Below are 27,523 nucleotides of genomic sequence, written 5' to 3'. Positions count from 1 at the left end.
GGAGACGGTGCATACTCCTTATGACAAGTATACCTTTGGCTGCTAACTGTATTTGAAGTGGAGTTTCTTCTGTGGGAAAATATTGCTCATTTGGAACTGAAATAATTATAAAGTAGAAATTAGAGTTGTTTCCTCTCCTTTTTAAATGTTGTTGAATTGTGAGTGCAGTTATTCCTGGACTGAAAGCATCCTATCCTCGCGTTTATGTCAAACATTTTTGGGATCTAGTCTGACTTCATAATATAGCTTGGGGTTCTGGTCTGGGACCCACTTGTCAAGTGTCTCGATTCTCTTGCTATGGCCCAACAGGTTTTTAATGTTGCAACTCCCTTGCATTTGACCTCTATTGCTCTGATTAAGCTAAGGTGTGAGAAACTCTTTGTGCTTTCATCACCCATGACCTGTGCTGCCAGCTTTAATGATTTGTGCCCATTTCCCACCTCTCCACCCCACCCTTCCCCAGCTTCCTGACACCCACCCTCGCCCTCAAGTCCATCTACCCTCCATTCCTTTTTTGGTGAAGAGGAATTCTTTCACTCTGAGGTTTGTGAATCTGAACTTCATTCCCCCAGAGGGTTATGGAAACTCAGTCACTGAGTATGTTTAAAACAGAGATTGAGAGAGTTCGAGAAATCAACGGATATGGAGATAATGTGTGAAATGGTGTTGTGGCAGGTGATCGGGTTAAATGGTGGTAGATAATTCCAAAAATTCACAACCATCTGTGTAAAGAACTTTCTCCACATCTCAGTCCTAAGTGGCTGCCCCCTTATTTTGAAATTGTGTCCCCTGGTTCCATAGAATCATAGAATCCCTACAGTACAGAAGGAGGCCAATCGGCCCAATGAGTCCGCACCGACCACAATCCCACCCAGGCCCTATCCCTGTAACCCCATGTATTTACCCCATTAATCCCCCTGACATTAAGGGGCAATTTAGCACGGCCAATCCACCTAACTTTCACAGCTTTGGACTGTGGGAGGAAACCGGAGCACCCGGAGGAAACCCACGCAGACACGGGGAGAACGTGCAGACACCACACACACAATGACTCGAAACTGAAATTGAACCTGGGTCCCTGGCGCTGGAGGCAGTAGTGCTATCCACTGTGCCACCCCAAACCAAGGGAAACATCTTACCCGCATCCACCCTGTCTATTCCTTCAAGGATTTTGTCGGTTTCAGTATGCTCACCTCTCATTCTTCGGAACCCTGGAGAATACAGGCCCAGGTTGTCCAATCTCTCTTCATAAGAAAGTCCCACCACCCCCGGATCAAGTCTGGTGAACCTTCATTCCTTTCTGAGGTAAGGGACCAAAACTTTGTACACCGACACTTTCTAATCTCTTAATTAGGACGGCGTGCGTTGCTGCAATCTGAAGGCCCCTTCAGAGTTGGGGCAACCTCCCCTTAAGGACCTGGACATTTTGGTCCTTCCTCACCCCTGGCCTACAACACCCACGCCAAGATCACCCCCTCCTGACTCCCCGGGGCATCCCCTACGCTACCCTCCTGCCTCCAAGATTTACACCTCAATTGTGGTCCCAGTACTTCATCTCAGGCAGAGAGAGGGCTGCAGTACCCCTTCTGTAAGAAGTTTAACAACACCAGGTTAAAGTCCAACAGGTTTATTTGGTAGCAAAAGCCACACAAGCTTTCGGAGCTCTTAGCCCCTTCTTCAGGTGAGTGGGAATTCTGTTAACAAACAGAGCATATCAAGACACAAACTCAATTTACATGAATAATGGTTGGAATGCGAATACTTACAACTAATCAAGTCTTTAAGAAACAAAACAACGTGAGTGGAGAGAGCATCAAGACAGGCTAAAAAGATGTGTATTGTCTCCAGACAAGACAGCCAGTGAAACTCTGTGGGGGTTACAAATAGTGTGACATGAACCCAATATCCCGGTTGAGGCCGTCCTCGTGTGTGCGGAACTTGGCTATCAGTTTCTGCTCAGCGACTCTGCGCCGTCGTGTGTCGCGAAGGCCGCCTTGGAGAACACTGACATAGAACATAGAACAGTACAGCACAGAACAGGCCCTTCGGCCCACGATGTTGTGCCGAGCTTTATCTGAAACCAAGATCAAGCTATCCCACTCCCTATCATCCTGGTGTGCTCCATGTGCCTATCCAATAACCGCTTAAATGTTTCTAAAGTGTCTGACTCCACTATCACTGCAGGCAGTCCATTCCACACCCCAACCACTCTCTGCGTAAAGAACCTACCTCTGATATCCGTCCTGTATCTCCCACCACGAACCCTATAGTTATGCCCCCTTGTAATAGCTCCATCCACCCGAGGAAATAGTCTTTGAACGTTCACTCTATCTATCCCCTTCATCATTTTATACACCTCTATTAAGTCTCCCCTCAGCCTCCTCCGCTCCAGAGAGAACAGCCCTAGCTCCCTCAACCTTTCCTCATATGACCTACCCTCCAAACCAGGCAGCATCCTGGTAAATCTCCTCTGCACTCTTTCCAGCGCTTCCACATCCTTCTTATAGTGAGGTGACCAGAACTGCACACAATATTCCAAATGTGGTCTCACCAAGGTCCTGTACAGTTGCAGCATAACCCCACGGCTCTTAAACTCCAACCCCCTGTTAATAAAAGCTAACACACTATAGGCCTTCTTCACAGCTCTGTCCACTTGAGTGGCAACCTTTAGAGATCTGTGGATATGGACCCCAAGATCTCTCTGTTCCTCCACAGTCTTCAGAACCCTACCTTTGACCCTGTAATCCACATTTAAATTTGTCCTACCAAAATGAATCACCTCACATTTATCAGGGTTAAACTCCATTTGCCATTTTTCAGCCCAGCTTTGCATCCTATCTATGTCTCTTTGCAGCCTACAACAGCCCTCCACCTCATCCACTACTCCACCAATCTTGGTGTCATCAGCAAATTTACTGATCCACCCTTCAGCCCCCTCCTCTAAGTTATTAATAAAAATCACAAAGAGCAGAGGACCAAGCACTGATCCCTGCGGCACACCGCTAGCAACCTGCCTCCAATCCGAAAATTTTCCATCGACCACCACCCTCTGTCTTCGGTCAGACAGCCAGTTACCTATCCAATCGGCCAACTTTCCCTCTATCCCACACCTCCTCACTTTCATCATAAGCCGACCATGGGGGACCTTATCAAACGCCTTACTAAAATCCATGTATATGACATCAACTGCCCTACCTTCATCAACACACTTAGTTACCTCCTCAAAAAATTCTATCAAATTTGTGAGGCACGACTTGCCCTTCACGAATCCATGCTGACTATCCCGGATTAATCCACATCTTTCTAAATGGTCGTAAATCTCATCTCTAAGGACCTTTTCCATCAATTTACCAACCACCGAAGTAAGACTAACCGGTCTATAATTACCAGGGTCATTTCTATTCCCTTTCTTAAACAGAGGAACAACATTCGCCATTCTCCAGTCCTCTGGCACCATCCCCGTGGACAGCGAGGACCCAAAGATCAACGCCAAAGGCTCTGCAATCTCATCCCTTGCCTCCCACAGAATCCTAGGATACATTTCATCAGGCCCAGGGGACTTATCGACCTTCAGTTTATTCAAAACTGCCAAGACATCCTCCCTCCGAACATCTATTTCCTCCAGCCTATTAGCCTGTAACACCTTCTCTTCCTCAAAAACATGGCCCCTCTCCTTGGTGAACACTGAAGAAAAGTATTCATTCATCACCTCGCCTATCTCTACTGACTCCATACACAAGTTCCCACTACTGTCCTTGACCGGCCCTAACCTCACCCTGGTCATTCTTTTATTCCTCACATAAGAGTAAAAAGCCTTGGGGTTTTCCTTGATCCGACCCGCCAAGGACTTCTCATGTCCCCTCCTAGCTCTCCTAAGCCCCTTTTTCAGCTCATTCCTTGCTAACTTGTAACCCTCAATCGAGCCATCTGAACCTTGTTTCCTCATCCCTACATAAGCTTCCCTCTTCCTTTTCACAAGACATTCCACCTCTTTTGTGAACCATGGTTCCCTCACTCGGCCATTTCCTCCCTGCCTGACAGGAACATACCTATCAAGGACATCCAGTATTTGTTCCTTGAAAAAGTTCCACTTTTCATTAGTTCCTTTCTCTGACAGTTTCTGTTCCCAACTTATGCCCCCTAATTCTTGCCTAATCGCATCATAATTACCCCTCCCCCAATTGTAAACCTTGCCCTGCCGTACGGCCCTATCCCTCTCCATTGCAATAACAAAAGACACCGAATTGTGGTCACTATCTCCAAATTGCTCTCCCACAACCAAATCTAACAATACACATCTTTTTAGCCTTTCTTGATGCTCTCTCCACTCACGTTGTTTTGTTTCTTAAAGACTTGATTAGTTGTAAGTATTCGCATTCCAACCATTATTCATGTAAATTGAGTTTGTGTCTTTATATGCTCTGTTTGTGAACAGAATTCCCACTCACCTGAAGAAGGGGCTTGCAGCTCCGAAAGCTTGTGTGGCTTTTGCTACCAAATAAACCTGTTGGACTTTAACCTGGTGTTGTTAAACTTCTTACTATGTTTACCCCAGTCCAACGCCGGCATCTCCACATCATGAGTACCCCTTCTGGCCACTGCAGCGCCGTGCCTGGCTGGATTAAAGAGCTGTCAGCCAATCAGATTGGCCAACAGCTCTCATGGGTGGGACTTCCTTCCAAGGGCAGATAAAAGTCCTGCCCACTGCCAATCAGTGCTCAATTGACAGGCAGTGGGCATGTCTGAGGTGGCGTGAATGAGTTACATGCTAACTCTCAGGGCACTTGCCGTGTGGAAAATTCTGCCTGTTTTGCTAACCAACTTCCTGTGGGGGACTTTATCAAAAGCTTTCTGAAAATCCAAGTATATTATGCCCACCGACTCACCGAAACCAATCCTGCGGGTAACTTCCTCAAAAAACTACAACAGATTTGACAAACACGATTTCCCATTCATAAATCCATGCCCATTGCACTCTGCCCAATGCTACCATTATTATCCAAGTGTGCATTTATCACATTCCTTAGAATAGATTCCAGCATTTTCCCTACCACTGATGTCAGGCAGACAGGTCTGTGGTTCCCTGTTTTTTCTCTCCCTCATTTGCTACCTTCCAATCTTCAGGAACTGTTCAGAATCTAGAGAGTTTTGGAAGATGATCACCAATAGAACATAGAACATTCCAGCGCAGTACAGGCCCTTCGGCCCTCGATGTTGCGCCGACCAGTGGTACCAATCTAAAGCCCCTCTAATCTACACTATTCCAATATCATCCATATGTTTATCCAATAACCACTTGAACGCTCTCAACGTTGACGAGTCCACCACTCCTGCAGGCAGGACATTCCACGCCCTTACTACTCTCTGAGTAAAGAACCTACCTCTAACATCTGTCCTATATCTCTCACCCCTCAATTTAAAGCTATGTCCCCTCGTGCTAGCCAACACCATCCGAGGAAAAAGGCTCTCACTATCCATCTTATCTCATCCTCTGATCATCTTGTATGCCTCTATTAAGTCACCTCTTAACCTTCTTCTCTCTAACGAAAACAACCTCAAGCCCCTCAGCCTTTCCTCATACGATTTTCCCACCATACCAGGCAACATCCTGGTAAATCTCCTCTGCACCCTTTCCAACACTTCCACATCTTTCCTATAATACGGCGACCAGAACTGTACGCAATACTCCAAATGCGGCCGCACCAGAGTTTTGTACAGTTGCAGCATGACCTCCTGGCTCCGAAACTCAATCCCTCTACCAATAAAAGCTAACACACCGTACGCCTTCTTAACAACCCTATCAACCTGGGTGCCAACTTTCAGGGATCTATGCACATGGACACCCAGATCCCTCTGTTCATCCACACTACCAAGTATCTTACCATTAGCCCAGTACTCTGTATTCCTGTTACTCCTTCCAAAGTGAATCACCTCACATTTTTCCGCATTAAACTCCATTTGCCACCTCTCAGCCCAGCTCTGCAGCTTATCTATGTCCCTCTGTAACCTGCCACTTCCCTCCGCACTGTCTACAACTCCACTGACTTTAGTGTCATCCGCAAATTTACTAATCCATCCTTCCACGCCCTCATCCAAGTCATTAATAAAAATGACAAACACCAGTGGCCCCAAAACAGATCCTTGCGGTACACCACTAGTAACTGAACTCCAGGATGAATATTTCCCATCAACCACCACCCTCTGTTTTCTTACAGCTAGCCAATTCCTGATCCAAATCACTAAATCACCCTCAATCCCATGTGTCCGTTTTTTCTGCAAAAGCTTACCATGGGGAACCTTATCAAACGCTTTGCTGAAATCCATATACACCACATCAACCGCTTTACCCTCATCCACCTCTTTGGTCACCTTCTCAAAGAACTCAATAAGGTTTGTGAGGCACGACCTACCCTTCACAAAACCGTGCTGACTATCCCTAATCAAATTATTCCTTTCGAGGTGATTATAAATCCTATCTCTTATAATCCTTTCCAAAACTTTTCCCACAACAGAAGTAAGGCTCACCGGTCTATAATTACCAGGGTTGTCCCTACTCCCCTTCTTGAACAAGGGGACAACATTTGCTATCCTCCAGTCTTCTGGCACTGTTCCTGTAGACAATGACGACACAAAGATCAAAGCCAAAGGCTCTGCAATCTCCTCTCTAGCCTCCCAGAGAATCCTAGGATAAATCCCATCCGGCCCAGGGGACTTATCTATTTTTACCCTTTCCAGAATTGCTGACACCTCCTCCTTATGAACATCAATCCCATCCAGTCCAACAGTCTGCATCTCAGTATTCCCCTCGACAACACTGTCCCTCTCCAGTGTGAATACCGACAAAAAATATTCATTTAGTGCCTCTCCTATCTCTTCAGACTCCACGCACAACTTCCGACTCCTGTCCTTGACTGGCCCTAATCTTACCCGAGTCATTCTTTTACTCCTGACATACCTATAGAAAGCTTTAGGGTTTTCCTTGATCCTACCTGCCAAAGACATCTCATGTCCCCTCCTGGCTCTTCTTAACTCTTTCTTTAGGTCCTTCCTGGCTAACTTGTAACTCTGAAGCGCCCTAACTGAGCCTTCACGTCTCATCTTAACATAAGTCTCCTTCTTCCTTTTCACAAGAGATTCAACCTCCTTAGTAAATCACGGTTCCCTCACACGACTGCTTCCTCCCTGCCTGACAGGTACATATTTATCAAGGACGCGTAGTAGCTGCTCCTTGAACAAGCTCCACATTACAATTGTGCCCATCCCCTGCAGTTTCCTTCCCCAACCTATGCCAGCTAAATCTCGTCGAATCGCATCATAATTTCCTTTCCCCCAGCTATGGATCCACTATCTCCATAGCAACCTCTTTCAACACTCTGGGAAGTAGAATATCAGGTCCTGGGCATTTATCAACAACTCTCCAATTAATTTCACCAACACAAACTTCTTGCTAATACTAACTTCCTTCAATTCTCCATTCTCCCTCATCCCTTGTGTTATGTATTCCCCTGTGGACCGAGGGACGTAAACAATCACGAGATAGGCTTGAACACTGCGAGCTGTTTGTTGGAGGCACTCACTCACTCACTCACTCTCAGGTCTGAGACTGCCCAACATTGTCCCACATTGGGCGCAGCTAATCGCCCAGGGTCACCTGACCCACACTCTTAAAGGGGCAGTCCGTACCCCAAATCCCAACATACTATATATACATAGAAACATAGAAAATAGAAGCAGCAGTAGGACATTTGGCCCTTCAAGCCTGCTCCGCCATTTATCTTGATCATGGCTGATCATGAAATTCAGTATCCTGATTCCCCCCCCCTTATTTTCTTCCTGTGGGGGTGGGGCAGGGGGGAGAGAGAAGGGGGGAATCTTGCTGCGAAGATCGGCAGGTGAATCCTGCACAGATCCTCCCATCCATTTCTTTTTTGCAGTTGGCACTGAGGTAATAAACTGCGGGCAAATGCCTCCGCACTAGGCCTCAGGCCTCCAGTACCCGTCCTGCTCTACCACACAAACTGAATGGGTACAGCCTGCAGTCCCCCAGATTTCAGTGCAACCTCTCACCTTCTGATTGTCCCTGGTGTGGGCTGTACACTGGGTGTAGTTTGTCCAGGTCCGATTACTCTCGGGATGTCGAAACCACAAGCTGTTTTCAGCACAGAACTTGCTTGCCTTTTCTGAAGGGGTAAAGAGAGAGTTGCAGACAGCTTAGACAAACGACTAATCTGATTCCCTGTACAGAGAAACTTCCAGTTACTGCAAAAAGCACGCCGATGGAATAGAAAAGGGATTATGGAGACAGACAAGTAGCCAGGCTATAGCTGTGACAGTCCGAGGTTTGCAATTCAGTAACTCGTGGCAACCACTAATTACTCCTGGACCCAAAAGAACTTTCCTACTTATTTTAGACATTTAAAAAAATTCATTTGTGGGACATGGGCGTCGCTGGCTGGCCAGCTTTTATTGCCCATCCTTAGTTGCTCTTGGGAAGGTGGTGGTGAGCTGCCTTCTTGAATCACTGCAGTCCATGTGATGTAGGTACACCCACAATGCTGTTAGGGAGGGAATTCCAGGATTTTGACCCAGTGACAGTGAAGGAACGGTGATATATTTCCAAGTCAGGATGGTGAGTGGCTCGGAGGAGAACCCCCAGGTGGTCGTATTCCCATGTATCTGCTGCCCTTGTCCTTCTAGATGGAAGTGGTCGTAGGTTTGGAAGGTGCTGTTTGGTGAGTTGCTGCAGTGCAGATTGTAGATGGCACACACTGCTGCTACTGAGCGTCGGTGGTGGAGGGAGTGAATGTTTGAGATGTGGTGCCAATCAAGCGGGGCTGCTTTGTCCTGGATGGCGTCGAGCTTCTTGAGTGTTGTTGGAGCTGCACTCATCCAGGCAAGTGGGGAGTATTCCAGCACACTCCTGACTTGTGCCTTGTAGATGGTGGACAGGCTTTGGGGGAGTCAGGAAGTGAGTTAGTCGCTACCTCTGACCTGCTCTTGTAGCCACTGTGTTTATGTGGTGAGTCCAGTTGAGTTTCCGGTCAATGGTAACCCCCGGGATGTTGACAGTGGGGGATTCAGTGATGGTAACACCATTGAATGTCAAGGGGCGATGGTTAGAGTGTCTCTTATTGGTGATGGTCATTGCCTGGCACTTGTGTGGCACGAATGTTACTTGCCACTTATCAGCCGAAGCCTGGATATTGTCCAGATCTTGCTGCATTTAAACATGGACTGTTTCAGTATCTGAGGAGTCGCGAATGGTGCTGAACATTGTGCAATCATCAGTGAACATCCCCACTTCTGACCTTATGATGGAGGGAAGGTCATTGATGAAGCAGCTGAAGATGGTTGGGCCTCGGACACGAACCCTGAGGAACTCCTGCAGTGATGTCCTGGAGCTGAGATGATTGACCTCCAACCCCCACAGCCATCTTCCTGTGTACCAGGTGTGACTCCAACCAGCGGAGAGTTTTCCCTCTGATACCCACTGACTCCTATTGCTAGGGCTCCTTGATGTCACTCGGTTGAATGCAGCCTTGATGTCAAGGGCTGTCACTCTCACCTCACCTCTGGAATTCAGCTCTTTTGTCCATGTTTGAACCAAGGCTGTAATGAGGTCAGGAGCTGAGTGACCCTGGTGAACCCAAACTGGGCGTCGCTGAGCAGGTTATTGCTGAGCAGGTGCTGCTTGATAGTGCTGTCGATGACCCCTTCCATCACTTCACTGATGATGGAGAGTAGACTGATTGGTCGGTAATTGGCCGGGTTGGATTTGTCCTGCTTTTTGTGTACAGGACACCTGGGCAATTTTCCACATTGTCGGGTAGATGCCAGTGTTGTAACTGTACTGGAAGAGCTTGGCTAGGGGAGCGGCAAGTTCTGGAGGACAAGTCTTCAGTACTATTGCCGGAATGTTATCAGGGCCCATTGCCTTTGCAGTATCCAGTGCCTCCACTCCACTTGATATCACATGGAGTAAATCGAATTGGCTGGAGACTGGCATGTGAGATGCTGGGGACCACTGGAGGAGGCCGAGATGGATCATCCACTCGGCACTTCTGGCTGAAGATTGCTGCGAATGCTTCAACCTTATCTTTTGCACTGATGTGCTGGGCTCCTCCATCATTGAGGATGGGGATATTTGTGGAGCCTCCTCCAGTGAGTTGTTTAATTGTCCACCACCATTCACAGCTGGATGTGGCAGGATAGCAGAGCTTCTGATCAGCTGGGATCGCTTAGTTCAGTCTATTGCATGATGCCTCCATTTTTTGGCATGCAAGTAGTCCTTTATTGTAGTTTAATCAGGTTGACACCTCATTTTTAGGTATGCCTGGTGTTGCTCCCAGCATGCCCTCCTGCACACTCCATTGAACCAGGGTTGATCCCCTGTTTTGATGGTGATGGTAGAGTGGGGGATATGCCGGGCCATGAGGTTGCAGATTGTGCTGGAGTACAATTCTGCTGCTGTTGATGGCCCACAGCGCCTCATGGACGCCCAGTCTTGGGTTGTTAGATCTGTTTGAAGTCTATCCCATTTAGCACGGTGATAGTGCCACACAACACGATGTGACGATGGGACTCTGTCTCCACAAGGACTGTGCGGTGATCACTCTTACAGATACTGTCATGGACAGACGCATCTGCGGCAGGCAGCTTGGTGAGGATGAGGTGAGGTATGTTTTTCCCTCTTGTTGGTTCCCTCACCACCTGCCACAATCCCAGTCTCACAGCGATGTCCTTTAGGACCCAGCCAGCTCGGTCAGTGGTAGCACCACCGAGCCACTCTTGGTGATGGACATTGAAGTTCTCCACCCAGAGTACATTCTGTGCCCTTGCCACCCTCAGTGTTTCCTCCAAGTGATGTTCAACATGGGGGGAGTCCTGATTCATCAGCTGAGAGGGGGTGGACGGTATGTGATAATCAGCAGGAGGTTTCCTTGCCCATGTTTGACCTGATGCCAGGAGACTTCATGGGGTCCAGAGTCGAGAGTCGATGTTGAGGATTCCCAGGGCAACTCCCTCCTGACTGTATACCACTGTGCTGCCACCTCTGCTGGGTCTGTCCTGCTGGTGGGACAGGACATATCCATGGATGGTAATGGTGGTGTCAGGGGTGTTATCTGTAAGGTATGATTCTGTGAGTGTGACTCAGTCAGGCTGTTGCTTGACTAGACTGTGAGACAGCTCTCCCAATTTTAGCACAAGTCCCCAGATGTTACCAAGGGGTACTTTGCAGGGTCAACAGGACTGTTTGTTTTGCTGTTGTCTTTTCCAATGCCTGGGTCGATGCCAGGTGGTCCGTTTGGTTTCATTTCATTGTTGAGACTTTGTAGCGATTGATACAACTGAGTGTCTCACTCGGTCATTTCAGAGGGCAGTTGAGAGTCAACCACATTGCTGTGGCTCTGGAGTCACACCAGACCGGGTAAGGACGGCAGATTTCCTTCCATAAAGGACATTAGTGAACCAGATAGATTTTTACAACAATCAACAATGATTTCACGGTCATCAGTAGACTCCTAATTATCTCTTAATACCTGAAATGCCTTCCAGGGAAAGGTTGGAGAGATTAGGTCTGTATCCACTGGAGTTTTGAAGAGTAAGAGGAGAATTGGATACTGAGGGGTAATTCAACACGGCCAACCCACCCAACCTGCACATTTTTGGACACTAAGGGACAATTTAGCACGGCCTTAGTATCCAAAGATGTGCGAGTTAGGTGGATTAGCCATGCTAAATTGCCCCTTAGTGTCCAAGGATGTGTAAGTTAGGGGGATTAGCCATGATCATTTTGGAGAATCAGTTCAGACTCAGTGCAGAGAGAGGCCATTCAGCCCATTGTCGGGATTCGATGGTTCTATGGAAATGCTTCAACACACAAAGGATGGTAAAAGTTTGGAACTCTCTTCTGCAGACGGCAATTGATGCTTGGTCAGTTATTACATTGAAAGCTGAAATTGAAGGCTCTCTGTTGAGGGATGATGAACAATTGCGGGTGGATGGCATTTTCTCACAGATCATCGGTGATCTCAATGAATGGTGGGACAGGCTCGAGGGGCTGAATGGCCAGCTCCTGCTCCTGCATTTCAAAGATAACTTCCAAATCCTTTCACTGCTTTGGGACCTCCATCACTGAAATGGTAATGTCAAAACTCAAGTCGATGTCTGACCAGGTGCACAGATTGTGTGTGTTTCTACTTGGAGCCACATTGGGGCTTTTCCCCTTCTGCCTTGTGTGGTCATGGGCAGGGCCGGAGCATCCCGGCCACCGGCGAGGCCCGGGAATCCCGGGGGGCGAGAGAATCCCGGCCGCGTGGGCGGGGCCCAGAGAATCCCGGCCGCGATCAGGAAACAGAGATGTGTAGAAAGGATCCATATCTATATTGTTAAGTGTTCAAAATAAGGTATAGATTTACTTAGGTTTAGCCATGATGCGGAGATGCCGGCGCTGGACTGGGGTGGGCACAGTAAGAAGTCACTCAGCTGATGAGGGAGATGACCCAGGAGTTGGTGACTCTCCTGATGAAGGAGCAGTGTTCCGAAAGCTCGTGATTCCAAATAAACTTGTTGGACTTTAACTTGGTGTTGTGAGACTTCTTACTGTGCTTAGGTTTAATTTAGTGTTTTTGTGTGGGAAAGGATACAATTCCCAGTTAGAGTCATGCTAGAGAAAGGTTTGGCGGGTATTTGGTTTCAGTTCAAACTGTTTCTTTTGTACTAAGAACATAAGAACATAAGAAATAGGAGCAGGAGTAGGCCATCTGGCCCTTCGAGCCTGCCCCGCCATTCAACAAGATCATGGCTGATCTGAAGCGAATCAGTTCCACTTACCCGCCTGCTCCCCATATCCCCTAATTCCCTTATCGATCAGAAAACTATCTACCCGTGATTTAAACATATTCAACGAGGAAGCCTCCACCACTTCAATGGGCAGAGAATTCCAGAGATTCACTACCCTCTGAGAGAAGAAGTTCCCCCTCAACTCTGTTCTGAACCGGCCCCCCCTTATTTTGAGGCTGTGCCCTCTAGTTCTGGTTTCCCTTCTAAGTGGAAAGAATCTCTCCACCTCTACCCTATCCAGCCCCTTCATTATCTTATATGTCTCTATAAGATCACCCCTCATCCTTCTAAACTCCAACGAGTACAGACCCAATCTGTTTAATCTCTCCTCATAAGCTACACCCCTCATCTCCGGTATCAACCTGGTGAACCTTCTCTGCACTCCCTCCAAGGCCAATATATCCTTTCGCAAATAAGGGGACCAAAACTGCACACAGTACTCCAGTTGCGGCCTCACCAGTGCCTTGTACAGTTGCAGCAAGACCTCCCTGCTTTTATATTCTATCCCCCTCGCGATAAAGGCCAACATTTCATTCGCCTTCTTGATCACCTGCTGCACCTGCAGACTGAGTTTTTGCGATTCGTGCACAAGGACCCCAGGTCCCTCTGCACAGTCGCACGATGTAATTTTTCTCCATTTAAATAATACTCCAATTTACTATTATTTCTTCCAAAGTGGATAACCTCACATTTGCTAACGTTATATTCCATCTGCCAGATCCTCGCCCACTCGCTCAGCCTATCCAAATCTCTCTGCAGACTTTCCGCGTCCTCCACGCAATTCGCTTTCCTACTCACCTTCGTGTCATCAGCAAACTTGAATACCCTAGATTCAGTCCCCTCCTCCAGATCATCTAAGTAAATGGTAAACAATTGAGGCCCCAGCACCGATCCCTGCGGCACGCCACTGGTCACCAACTGCCAACCAGAAAAGCACCCATTTATCCCAACTCTCTGCTTCCTGTTAGATAGCCAATCCCCAATCCACGCCAACACCTTACCCCTAACTCCATGTACCCCAATCTTCTGCAGCAACCTTTTGTGAGGCACCTTATCGAACGCCTTCTGGAAATCTAAAAACACCACATCCACCGGTTCCCCTCTGTCAACCGCACTAGTGACATCTTCATAAAAGTCCAGTAGATTCGTCAAACACGACTTTCCCTTCATGAATCCATGCTGCGTCTGCTTGATCGAACCATTCTTATTCGGGTGCTCTGTTATTTCCTCTTTAATAATGGACTCTAGCATCTTCCCAACTACGGACGTTAAGCTAACCGGCCTGTAGTTACCCGCCTTTTTTACTAAGAGAGAGTTTGCGACGGGAGAAGTAAATTCGAGCTTGGGGAAAGAACGTGATGTTGCTTAGCAACCAAGGGCCACGTTTAGGGAGATGACCATTATAGCTTTAGTGTTTAACTGGATCCAGGCAGTTGGAGATAGGAAGCTAGAGAGGGAACAGCTCTCAGCTCTGCTAGCAGCACGAAAGCCACACAATGGAGTAATGTTCACAAAAGAAAGCTCCAGAGAAGCTCAAGGATGGTTACTTCTGGACAGTTTCCAGAAAGTTGGCAGTTAAAGCAACAAAGAGGAACTTCCATTAGAACAGGTTACTGGTCATTGAAGCGAAAGACAGACCTGGGTGAAAGTGGTTCGAGAAAAGCCATAGATCTGAAGCAATCGGGAGTTTGTTGTCCTCATTTCCAGCCTTTGGAAACAATAGCATTCGGTTGGGGCCTGAGGACCAGGGTGTTGTGTGGAGGTTTGGATGCTTGCAGCAATTCAAGACAAGGGAATTCTGACAGTTGGAAAACCTGGAAGTGGAAGCAGACCCTTACTGAAACAGCTAAGAGAAAGTCTTATTTGATGGGAGAGTTGGAAACCCTGGAGGGCGGATCCTTATTGAAATGGCTGTGGGAATGCCTTGTCTGAAAAGCTAGCTCGAAACCCTGCAGGTGGATCCTGACTCAAATGGCTGTGAGCAAGCCCCTTGTTTGAAAGGATAGTTGGAAAAGCTGGAAGTGGATTCTTGACAAAAAGAGCTGATGGAAAGCATGGGTTGAAAGAAGATTCTAAAGCATGTCTTTTTGAGAGTGGAGTTTGGAAAACACTCGTATGCCAATCATCTGGGGGGGAATTTGAGCAGAAGTCCACAGAAGATCGGTTGAGTGATATCTGCCAGTGGGTTTCAGGGGGTGTTGTCTGACAACAGTTAGCCTGTTGGATTGCAGGCACTGTGTATTTATTGAGAACATCTTAATGCAAGATACATTGTGCAACCTGTGTCATCCTTGAAATCCGTGTACATTTGTGATGCTAAGGGTGAGAGAAGTGGGTATTGTATTATAATCAAACTTTTCCTGTTTAATTCATTTTTTTTCTTGTTAAATGCAAATTAGCAATCCTGGGACTCTGTTCCTCCATGTTTTCAAAAGAAAAGCTCAAGTCATGGACTTTAAAGCCAGGATGCCATTCTGGGATCTTGCTGTGAATTATAACATCAGCTGGGATGGTAACAGTATGTCTAGGGGTGGGGTGGATAAAGAACAGTTTCCAGACTTACCAGAATGATCAAACTCTTGATAGTAATCAGGACATTGCTGCACAGCGACCGATTGGGTAGGCGCATCATCCCAGCATAACCACCCATCCCAGGTACGGTTACAGTATGAACCTGTGAAGCACAAAAGGCAATGTTACCAAGCAGCCTCAGCCTGCTTTGCCTACTGTCCCTCTGAAAGCCTTGCTCTTAAATCTTGCCCTGCTGCACACTGAACTCTGGCTTCCACTCGATACAGGCAAGGTCGACAAACACACTTCCCCGTAAACACTTTCAGTAAGTGTAGGGTAGCTGGTAAAAGAGGTGGAGGAGTGGCACTGTTAATCAAGGAGAGTGTAACGGCTGCAGAAAGGCATTTCGAAGGGGATCTGCCTACAGAGGTAATATGGGCTGAGGTTAGGAATAGGAAAGGAGCGGTCACGTTGTTAGGAGTTTACTATAGGCCCCCAAATAGTAATAGAGATGTGGAGCAAGAAATTGCTAAGCAGATTATGGATAGGTGTGGGGGTCACAGGGTAGTTGTCATGGGGGACTTTAACTTTCCAAATATTGATTGGAACCTTTGTAGGTCAAATAGTTCGGATGGGGCCGTTTTTGTGCAGTGTGTGCAGGAGGGGTTCCTGACACAATATGTGGATAAGCCGACAAGAGGTGGGGCCACATTGGATTTGGTACTGGGAAATGAACCGGGCCAAGTGTTAGATTTAGTTGTGGGAGAGCACTTTGGAGATAGTGACCACAATTCGGTGTCTTTTGTTATTACAATGGAGAGGGAGAGGGCCATACGGCAGAGCATAGTTTACAATTGGGGGAGAGGTAATTATGATGCAATCAGGCGGGAATTAGGAAGCATAGGATGGGAACAAAAATTGTCAGGGAAAGGCACTAATGAAAAGTGGAACTTTTTCAAGGAACAAATACTGCGTGTCCTTGATAGGTATTTCCCTGTCAGGCAGAGAAGAAATGGCCGAGTGAGGGAACCATGGTTCACAAAAGAGGTGGAATGTCTTGTCAAGAGGAAGAAGGAAGAATATGTAAGGATGAGAAAACAAGGTTCAGTTGGCTCGATGGAGGATTACAAGTTAGCAAGAAATGAGCTGAAAAAGGGGCTTAGGAGAGCGAGGAGGGGGCATGAGAAGTCCTTGGCGGGTCGGATCAAGGAAAACGCCAAGGCTTTTTACTCTTATGTGAGAAATAAAAGAATGACCAGGGTGAGGCTGGGGCCGGTCAAGGACGGCAGTGGGAATTTGTGCGTGGAGTCAGAAGAGATAGGAGAGGTGATGAATGAATACTTTTCTTCAGTGTTCACCAAGGAGAGGGGCCATGTTTTTGAGGAAGAGAGGGTGTCACAAGCTGATAGGCTGGAGGAAGTAGATGTTCGGAGGGAAGATGTACTAGCAATTTTGAAGAAACTGAAAGTTGATAAGTCCCCTGGGCCTGATGAAATATATCCTAGGAGTCTTTGGGAGGCAAGGGATGAGATAGCAGAGCCTTTGGCATTGATCTTTGCATCCTCACTGTCCACGGGGATGGTGCCAGAGGACTGGAGAATGGCGAATGTTGTTCCTCTGTTTAAGAAAGGGAATAGAAATGACCCTGGTAATTATAGGCTGGTTAGTCTTACTTCGGTGGTCGGTAAGTTGATGGAAAAGGTCCTCAGGGATAGGATTTACGACCATTTAGAAAGATGCAGCTTAATCCGGGATAGTCAGCACGGATTTGTGAAGGGCAAGTCTTGCCTCACAAATTTGATAGAATTTTTTGAAGAGGTAACTAAGTATGTAGATGAAGGTAGTGCAGTTGATGTCATATACATGGATTTTAGTAAGGCGTTTGATAAAGTCCCCCATGGTCGGCTTATGAAGAAAGTAAGGATGTGTGGGACAGAGGGAAGTTTGGCCGATTGGATAGGTAACTGGCTATCTAACAGAAGACAGAGGGTGGTGGTGGATGGAAAATGTTCGGACTGGAAACCGGTTACCAGCGGAGTGCCACAGGGATCAGTGCTTGGTCCTCTGCTATTTGTCATTTTTATAAATGACTTGGAGGAGGGGGCTGAAGGGTGGATCAGTAAATTTGCTGATGACACCAAGATTGGTGGAGTAGTGGATGAGGTGGAGGGCTGTTGTAGGCTGCAAAGAGATATAGATAGGATGCAGAGCTGGGCTGAAAAATGGCAAATGGAATTTAACCCTGACAAATGCGAGGTGATTCATTTTGGTAGGACAAATTTAAATGTGGATTACAGGGTCAAAGGTAGGGTTCTGAAGAATGTGGAGGAACAGAGAGATCTTGGGATTCATGCCCATAAATCTCTGAAGGTTGCCACTCAAGTGGATAGAGCCGTGAAGAAGGCCTATAGTGTGTTAGCGTTCATTAACAGGGGGTTTGAGTTTAAGAGCCGTGGGGTTATGCTGCAACTGTACAGGACCTTGGTGAGACCACATTTGGAATATTGTGTGCAGTTCTGGTCACCTCACTATAAGAAGGATGTGGAGACACTGGAAAGAGTGCAAAGGAGATTTACCAGGATGCTGCCTGGTTTGGAGGGTAGGTCTTATGAGGAAAGGTTGAGGGAACTTGGGCTTTTCTCTTTGGAGCGGAGGAGGTTGAGAGGAGACTTGATAGAGGTTTATAAGATGATGAGGGGGATAGATAGAGTGAACGTTCAAAGACTATTTCCTCGGGTGAATGGAGCGGTAACTAGGGGGCATAACTATAGGGTTCATGGTGGGAGATATAGGAAGGATGTCCGAGGTAGGTTTTTTACTCAGAGAGTGGTTGGGGTGTGGAATGGACTGCCTGCAGTGATAGTGGAGTCAGACACTTTAGGAACATTTAAGCGGTTATTGGATAGGCACATGGAGCACACCAGGATGATAGGGAGTGGGATAGCTTGATCTTGGTTTCAGACAAAGCTCGGCACAACATCGTGGGCCGAAGGGCCTGTTCTGTGCTGTACTGTTCTATGTTCTATTTTCTAACATGATCCAGGCCACCACTCCAGTGCCCGTACTGAGGGAGTGCTGCAGTGCTGGCAGGGGGTTGAGGGGCACTTCTTGGGCAGTGCCTGCTGGTTAGGTGGATTGGCCATGGTAAAGCCTTGCTCTTAAATCTTGCCCTGCTGCACACTGAACTCGATACAGGCAAGGTCGACAAACTAAGGGGTAATTTAGCGTGGCCAATCCACCTAACCTACACATCTTTGGACACTAAGGGGCAATTTAGCGTGGCCAATCCACCTAACCTACACATCTTTGGACACTAGGGGACAATTTAGCATGGCCAATCCACCTAACCTACACATCTTTGGACACTAAGGGGCAATTTAGCATGGCCAATCCATCTAACCAGCACATCTTTGCACTGTGGGAGGAAACTGGAGCCCCAGGAGAAACCCACGCAGACAGGGAGAACATGTGAACTCCACACAGACAGTGACCCGAGCCGGGAATCGAGCCCGGGACCCTGGCACTGAGAGGCAGCAGTGCTAGACACTGAGCCATGGGTATAATTGTGTTAGGTGAGGTGACACAGAGTGCCAGGTGCTGGGAAAGCTTGTTGTGAGTCAGCAGCCTTCCAGCTGCTGATACAACAAGATACACATGTTCGATACTTGGGACCTAATTGATGATAGAATCAAAGAATACCTACAGTGCAAAAAGAGGCCATTTGGCCCATCGAGTCTGCACCAACTCTCCAACAGAATGTCTTACCCAGGCCCATCCCTGTGACCCCACACATTTAATCCCTCTATGCCATTTGTCACAATGTCACCACTGGGCAGAGCAATGGGCAGGATGTGTATGTGAGGAAAGCCACGTGACTGCTGGACTCACCACCATCTTCTGATTTCAAAGCTAAACATCAAGATCTACGCTCCTAGGCACACACCAGCAGGGTATGAAGGTCCAGAGGTGTCCCAATGTCTGAAGACTCAAGCTGGCAGGCCACAAAAGAATCTCTCGGAGAGACAGGAGAGGCCTGTGTCCAGGGAAGGTGAGAATGATTGGGCCTACCTCAGGGACATGGTGTGCCGGGATGCCATGGAGGCTCAAAGCCCATCCTCTCATAAAAATAAAGATTGCTTTGAGGAAAACAGGGAGGCGGTGCAGACACGACTGAAGGGTAACATCATCTCGATAGGATATAGTTCAATAACATGTCATCAGTATCCAATCACTGGCTCTACTGAAACATCCACAGCATTTTCCAGTGTAAACTCAAAGAGATGCAAGCCACCCGACTGATAAACTCCCAGTCACACACCGAGAATAAATGACCGACAGAGATTCTCCTGATGTTCCCTAATCTCTTTCTATGCTCCAGCCTACTTCAGTATCAATCCCTCAGTGCCAACGGGTCAATATTGCTCACAGAAAAAGCTCCGATTGGGAAGGGAGACGGAGAATGCAGTCGGCCTGTAGCCATTCAATGAAAAAGCAAGCAACAGGAGACCATCAACTGCTCTCTCCACTAATCACCCCACACTGCCTGGGGTGACAAATGCAGTCAAACCCCTGTCCAGCGGCAAAACTCCAGGGGCTGATGTTATCCCAGCTGAGGGCAACCAGCCTGGAGGTCAGTGCCCGGCCAAATAGCTAATTGAACCCCTCACTCCAAGTGGGAGCAAGCAACCATCCGGCAAGAATGACGAGCGATTCCTCCGATATCCACCTGTACAGGCACGAAAGGGAATCGCCAATCCTGGGAATCTCACTCCTCACTGTGATCAGCGCCATCTGCACCAGAACCCTCCCAAACAACTCGGTGCCAAACCTCAAGAAGGAACTGCCGCCAGGGACAACTTACAATCCCGACAGTGCAGAAAGAGGACATTCAGCCCATCGAGCCTGCATTGACTCTCTGAAAGAACATCTTGCCCAGGCCTAACCCCCCCTTTATCTCCGTAAACCCGCGCAGTTACCATGGCCAATCCACCTAACCTGCACATCCCTAGATAATAAAGGGCAATTTAGCATGAGACACTGTGATAACCCACTGTACCCAGTCCCAGAGTGTGAAAGGACAGTGTGATAACCCACTGTACCCAGTCCCAGAGTGTGAAAGGACAGTGTGATAACCCACTGTACCCAGTCCCAGAGTGTGAAAGGACAGTGTGATAACCCACTGTACCCAGTCCCAGAGTGTGAAAGGATAGTGTGATAACCCACTGTACCCAGTCCCAGAGTGTGAAAGGACAGTGTGATTAACCACTGCACCCAGTCCCAGAGTGTGAAAGGACAGTGTGATAACCCACTGTACCCAGTCCCAGAGTGTGAAAGGACAGTGTGATAACCCACTGTACCCAGTCCCAGAGTGTGAAAGGACAGTGCGATAACCCACTGTACCCAGTCCCAGAGTGTGAAAGGACAGTGTGATAACCCACTGTACCCAGTCCCAGAGTGTGAAAGGACAGTGTGATAACCCACTGTACCCAGTCCCAGAGTGTGAAAGGACAGTGTGATAACCCACTGTACCCAGTCCCAGAGTGTGAAAGGACAGTGTGATAACCCACTGTGCCCAGTCCCAGAGTGTGAAAGGACAGTGTGATAACCCACTGTGCCCAGTCCCAGAGTGTGAAAGGACAGTGTGATAACCCACTGTACCCAGTCCCAGAGTGTGAAAGGACAGTGTGATAACCCACTGTACCCAGTCCCAGAGTGTGAAAGGACAGTGTGATAACCCACTGTACCCAGACCCAGAGTGTGAAAGGACAGTGTGATAACCCACTGTACCCAGTCCCAGAGTGTGAAAGGACAGTGTGATAACCCACTGTACCCAGTCCCAGAGTGTGAAAGGACAGTGTGATAACCCACTGTACCCAGTCCCAGAGTGTGAAAGGACAGTGTGATAACCCACTGTGCCTCGTCCCAGAGTGTGAAAGGACAGTGTGATAACCCACTGTACCATCCAGTCCAAGTGTGTGAAAGGACAGTGTGAAAACCCACTGTATCCAGTCCCAGAGTGTGAAAGGACAGTGTGATAACCCACTGTACCCAGTCCCAGAGTGTGAAAGGACAGTGTGATAACCCACTGTACCCAGTCCCAGAGTGTGAAAGGACAGTGTGATAACCCACTGTACCCAGTCCCAGAGTGTGAAAGGACAGTGTGATAACCCACTGTGCCCAGTCCCAGAGTGTGAAAGGACAGTGTGATAACCCACTGTGCCCAGTCCCAGAGTGTGAAAGGACAGTGTGATAACCCACTGTACCCAGTCCCAGAGTGTGAAAGGACAGTGTGATAACCCACTGTACCCAGTCCCAGAGTGTGAAAGGACAGTGTGATAACCCACTGTGCCCAGTCCCAGAGTGTGAAAGGACAGTGTGATAACCCACTGTGCCCAGTCCCAGAGTGTGAAAGGACAGTGTGATAACCCACTGTACCCAGTCCCAGAGTGTGAAACGACAGTGTGATAACCCACTGTACCCAGTCCCAGAGTGTGAAAGGACAGTGTGATAACCCACTGTGCCACCCAGTCCCAGAGTGTGAAAGGACAGTGTGATAACCCACTGTACCCAGTCCCAGAGTGTGAAAGGACAGTGTGATAACCCACTGTACCCAGTCCCAGAGTGTGAAAGGACAGTGTGATAACCAACTGTACCCAGTCCCAGAGTGTGAAAGGACAGTGCGATAACCCACTGTACCCAGTCCCAGAGTGTGAAAGGACAGTGCGATAACCCACTGTACCCAGTCCCAGAGTGTGAAAGGACAGTGCGATAACCCACTGTACCCAGTCCCAGAGTGTGAAAGGACAGTGCGATAACCCACTGTACCCAGTCCCAGAGTGTGAAAGGACAGTGCGATAACCCACTGTACCCAGTCCCAGAGTGTGAAAGGACAGTGCGATAACCCACTGTACCCAGTCCCAGAGTGTGAAAGGACAGTGCGATAACCCACTGTGCCCAGTCCCAGAGTGTGAAAGGACAGTGCGATAACCCACTGTACCCAGTCCCAGAGTGTGAAAGGACAGTGTGATAACCCACTGTATCCAGTCCCAGAGTGAGAAAGGACAGTGTGAAAACCCACTGTATCCAGTCCCAGAGTGTGAATGGACAGTGTGATAACCCACTGTACCCAGTCCCAGAGTGTGAAAGGACAGTGTGATAACCCACTGTACCCAGTCCCAGAGTGTGAAAGGACAGTGTGATAACCCACTGTACCCAGTCCCAGAGTGTGAAAGGACAGTGTGATAACCCACTGTACCCAGTCCCAGAGTGTGAAAGGACAGTGTGATAACCCACTGTACCCAGTCCCAGAGTGTGTAAGGACAGTGTGATAACCCACTGTACCCAGTCCCAGAGTGTGAAAGGACAGTGTGATAACCCACTGTGCTTCGTCCCAGAGTGTGAAAGGACAGTGTGATAACCCACTGTACCATCCAGTCCAAGTGTGTGAAAGGACAGTGTGAAAACCCACTGTATCCAGTCCCAGAGTGTGAAAGGACAGTGTGATAACCCACTGTACCCAGTCCCAGAGTGTGAAAGGACAGTGTGATAACCCACTGTACCCAGTCCCAGAGTGTGAAAGGACAGTGTGATAACCCACTGTACCCAGTCCCAGAGTGTGAAAGGACAGTGTGATAACCCACTGTGCCCAGTCCCAGAGTGTGAAAGGACAGTGTGATAACCCACTGTGCCCAGTCCCAGAGTGTGAAAGGACAGTGTGATAACCCACTGTACCCAGTCCCAGAGTGTGAAAGGACAGTGTGATAACCCACTGTACCCAGTCCCAGAGTGTGAAAGGACAGTGTGATAACCCACTGTACCCAGTCCCAGAGTGTGTAAGGACAGTGTGATAACCCACTGTACCCAGTCCCAGAGTGTGAAAGGACAGTGTGATAACCCACTGTGCTTCGTCCCAGAGTGTGAAAGGACAGTGTGATAACCCACTGTACCATCCAGTCCAAGTGTGTGAAAGGACAGTGTGAAAACCCACTGTATCCAGTCCCAGAGTGTGAAAGGACAGTGTGATAACCCACTGTACCCAGTCCCAGAGTGTGAAAGGACAGTGTGATAACCCACTGTACCCAGTCCCAGAGTGTGAAAGGACAGTGTGATAACCCACTGTACCCAGTCCCAGAGTGTGAAAGGACAGTGTGATAACCCACTGTGCCCAGTCCCAGAGTGTGAAAGGACAGTGTGATAACCCACTGTGCCCAGTCCCAGAGTGTGAAAGGACAGTGTGATAACCCACTGTACCCAGTCCCAGAGTGTGAAAGGACAGTGTGATAACCCACTGTGCCACCCAGTCCCAGAGTGTGAAAGGACAGTGTGATAACCCACTGTATCCAGTCCCAGAGTGTGAAAGGACAGTGTGATAACCCACTGTGCCACCCAGTCCCAGAGTGTGAAAGGACAGTGTGATAACCCACTGTATCCAGTCCCAGAGTGTGAAAGGACAGTGTGATAACCCACTGTACCCAGTCCCAGAGTGTGAAAGGACAGTGTGATAACCCAGTATATCACCCACAGTCCAATACCTCAGCCGTGTATTAGAAAAGCATTGTTAAATTTTGTTCCATTGGATCTCAGAGTTGTCGTGTTTTGCTGTCAGTCCTTTTCCTTGCTCTTTACGTACCATCCTTTTCATATGGTGGGTCGCTGATGATTTTCAGGTAGCATTCGTACTGTGCTGATATTATCCGTATCCGTGACAGTCGTACGTCAGTGGCCATGCTTTCTGTTGTATATCCAGCAGGCTCCCAGCTTTCCTGCAGTGTCCCTGCTGACTGCAACAAGAAAGCATTTTTAATCTGTGTTCTGTATTCTGCCTGGATTCAGGCTGCATTTTGGTTGTATCAGATTACGCTGTCCACACGACATGGAAACAGGCCATTCGGCCCATTCAGTCCATGCTGATGTTTCAGTTGCAACCGAGCCTCCTGTGAACTTTCCTCATCTAAATCCCACATTGTTCCTCCTCGATTCCTTTCTCCCTCACATAACTGTCTGGTTCACTGTTCAATCCATCTGTACTATTCACCTCGATCACTCCCTGTGGGAGTGAGTTCCACATTCTCCCCACTCCCTGTGGGAGTGAGTTCCACATTCTCACCACTCTCCCTGTGGGAGTGAGTTCCACATTCTCCCCACTCCCTGTGGGAGTGAGTTCCACATTCTCCCCACTCCCTGTGGGAGTGAGTTCCACATTCTCACCACTCCGTGGGAGTGAGTTCCACATTCTCACCACTCCCTGTGGGAGTGAGTTCCACATTCTCCCCACTCCCTGTGGGAGTGAGTTCCACATTCTCCCCACTCCCTGTGGGAGTGAGTTCCACATTCTCCCCACTCTCCCTGTGGGAGTGAGTTCCACATTCTCACCACTCCGTGGGAGTGAGTTCCACATTCTCACCACTCCCTGTGGGAGTGAGTTCCACATTCTCCCCACTCCCTGTGAGAGTGAGTTCCACATTCTCCCCACTCCCTGTGGGAGTGAGTTCCACATTCTCCCCACTCCCTGTGGGAGTGAGTTCCACATTCTCCCCACTCTCCCTGTGGGAGTGAGTTCCACATTCTCACCACTCCGTGGGAGTGAGTTCCACATTCTCACCACTCCCTGTGGGAGTGAGTTCCACATTCTCCCCACTCCGTGGGAGTGAGTTCCACATTCTCCCCACTCCCTGTGGGAGTGAGTTCCACATTCTCCCCACTCTCCCTGTGGGAGTGAGTTCCACATTCTCACCACTCCGTGGGAGTGAGTTCCACATTCTCACCACTCCCTGTGGGAGTGAGTTCCACATTCTCCCCACTCCGTGGGAGTGAGTTCCACATTCTCCCCACTCCCTGTGGGAGTGAGTTCCACATTCTCACCACTCCCTGTGGGAGTGAGTTCCACATTCTCCCCACTCTCCCTGTGGGAGTGAGTTCCACATTCTCCCCACTCCCTGTGGGAGTGAGTTCCACATTCTCCCCACTCTCCCTGTGGGAGTGAGTTCCACATTCTCCCCACTCGCTGTGGGAGTGAGTTCCACATTCTCTCCACTCCCTGTGGGAGTGAGTTCCACATTCTCACCACTCCCTGTGGGAGTCAGTTCCACATTCTCCCCACTCCCTGTGGGAGTGAGTTCCACATTCTCACCACTCCCTGTGGGAGTGAGTTCCACATTCTCCCCACTCCCTGTGGGAGTGAGTTCCACATTCTCACCACTCCCTGTGGGAGTGAGTTCCACATTCTCACCACTCCGTGGGAGTGAGTTCCACATTCTCACCACTCCCTGTGGGAGTGAGTACCACATTCTCCCCACTCTCCCTGTGGGAGTGAGTTCCACATTCTCCCCACTCGCTGTGGGAGTGAGTTCCACATTCTCTCCACTCCCTGTGGGAGTGAGTTCCACATTCTCACTACTCCCTGTGGGAGTCAGTTCCACATTCTCCCCACTCCCTGTGGGAGTGAGTTCCACATTCTCACCACTCCCTGTGGGAGTGAGTTCCACATTCTCCCCACTCCCTGTGGGAGTGAGTTCCACATTCTCACCACTCCCTGTGGGAGTGAGTTCCACATTCTCACCACTCCGTGGGAGTGAGTTCCACATTCTCACCACTCCCTGTGGGAGTGAGTTCCACATTCTCCCCACTCTCCCTGTGGGAGTGAGTTCCACATTCTCCCCACTCCCTGTGGGAGTGAGTTCCACATTCTCACCACTCCCTGTGGGAGTGAGTTCCACATTCTCACCACTCCCTGTGGGAGTCAGTTCCACATTCTCCCCACTCCCTGTGGGAGTGAGTTCCACATTCTCACCACTCCCTGTGGGAGTGAGTTCCACATTCTCCCCACTCTCCCTGTGGGGAGTGAGTTCCACATTCTCACCACTCTCCCTGTGGGAGTGAGTTCCACATTCTCACCACTCTCCCTGTGGGAGTGAGTTCCACATTCTCCCCACTCCCTGTGGGAGTGAGTTCCACATACACCCCACTCCCTGTGGGAGCGAGTTCCACATTCTCCCCACTCCCTGTGGGAGTGAGTTCCACATTCTCCCCACTCCCTGTGGGAGTGAGTTCCACATTCTCCCCACTCCCTGTGGGAGTGAGTTCCACATTCTCACCACTCCCTGTGGGAGTGAGTTCCACATTCTCCCCACTCTCCCTGTGGGAGTGAGTTCCACATTCTCCCCACTCCCTGTGGGAGTGAGTTCCACATTCTCCCCTCTCCCTGTGGGAGTGGGATCCACATTCTCCCCACTCTCCCTGTGGGAGTGAGTTCCACATTCTCCCCACTCCCTGTGGGAGTGAGTTCCACATTCTCCCCACTCCCTGTGGGAGTTAGTTCCACATTCTCCCCACTCCCTGTGGAAGTTAGTTCCACATTCTCTCCACTCCCTGTGGGAGTGAGTTCCACATTCTCCCCACTCGCTGTGGGAGTTAGTTCCACATTCTCCCCACTCCCTGTGGGAGTTAGTTCCACATTCTCTCCACTCCCTGTGGGAGTGAGTTCCACATTCTCTCCACTCCCTGTGGGAGTGAGTTCCACATTCTCACCGGAGTGAGTTCCACATTCTCCCCACTCTCCCTGTGGGAGTGAGTTCCACATTCTCCCCACTCCCTGTGGGAGGGAGTTCCACATTCTCCCCACTCCCTGTGGGAGTGAGTTCCACATTCTCTCCACTCCCTGTGGGAGTGAGTTCCACATTCTCCCCACTCCCTGTGGGAGTGAGTTCCACATTCTCACCACTCCGTGGGAGTGAGTTCCACATTCTCACCACTCCCTGTGGGAGTGAGTTCCACATTCTCCCCACTCCCTGTGGGAGTGAGTTCCACATTCTCCCCACTCCCTGTGGGAGTTAGTTCCACATTCTCCCCACTCCCTGTGGGAGTGAGTTCCACATTCTCCCCACTCCCTGTGGGAGTGAGTTCCACATTCTCCCCACTCGCTGTGGGAGTGAGTTCCACATTCTCTCCACTCCCTATGGGAGTGAGTTCCACATTCTCACCACTCTCCCTGTGGGAGTGAGTTCCACATTCTCCCCACTCCCTGTGGGAGTGAGTTCCACATTCTCACCACTCCCTGTGGGAGTGAGTTCCACATTCTCACCACTCCGTGGGAGTGAGTTCCACATTCTCACCACTCCCTGTGGGAGTGAGTTCCACATTCTCCCCACTCCCTGTGGGAGTTAGTTCCACA

The 27,523-nt window shown here is 49.0% G+C and overlaps 1 protein-coding gene across 4 annotated transcripts in view; it reads right to left on the bottom strand.

The window, feature by feature from the left end:
* LOC144491334 (calcitonin gene-related peptide type 1 receptor-like) overlaps positions 1-27,523 on the bottom strand; it is a 282,765-nt gene that overhangs the window by 106,879 nt on the left and 148,363 nt on the right. For all 4 annotated transcript variants that reach the window (XM_078208995.1, XM_078208996.1, XM_078208994.1 and 1 more), the window contains 3 exons: positions 23,984-24,134; positions 15,407-15,517; positions 8,068-8,180 (listed from right to left, as the gene is read on the bottom strand). In XM_078208995.1, the coding sequence (XP_078065121.1) occupies positions 8,068-8,180; positions 15,407-15,517; positions 23,984-24,134 (375 nt within the window). The remainder of the gene's footprint in view (positions 1-8,067; positions 8,181-15,406; positions 15,518-23,983; positions 24,135-27,523) is intronic.

This window comes from Mustelus asterias (genome assembly GCF_964213995.1).
Source record: "Mustelus asterias chromosome X unlocalized genomic scaffold, sMusAst1.hap1.1 SUPER_X_unloc_4, whole genome shotgun sequence".
Lineage (NCBI taxonomy): Eukaryota > Metazoa > Chordata > Chondrichthyes > Carcharhiniformes > Triakidae > Mustelus > Mustelus asterias.
Note: the sequence above shows the minus strand (reverse complement) of the source record. Positions and strands in the feature narration are given on the sequence as shown.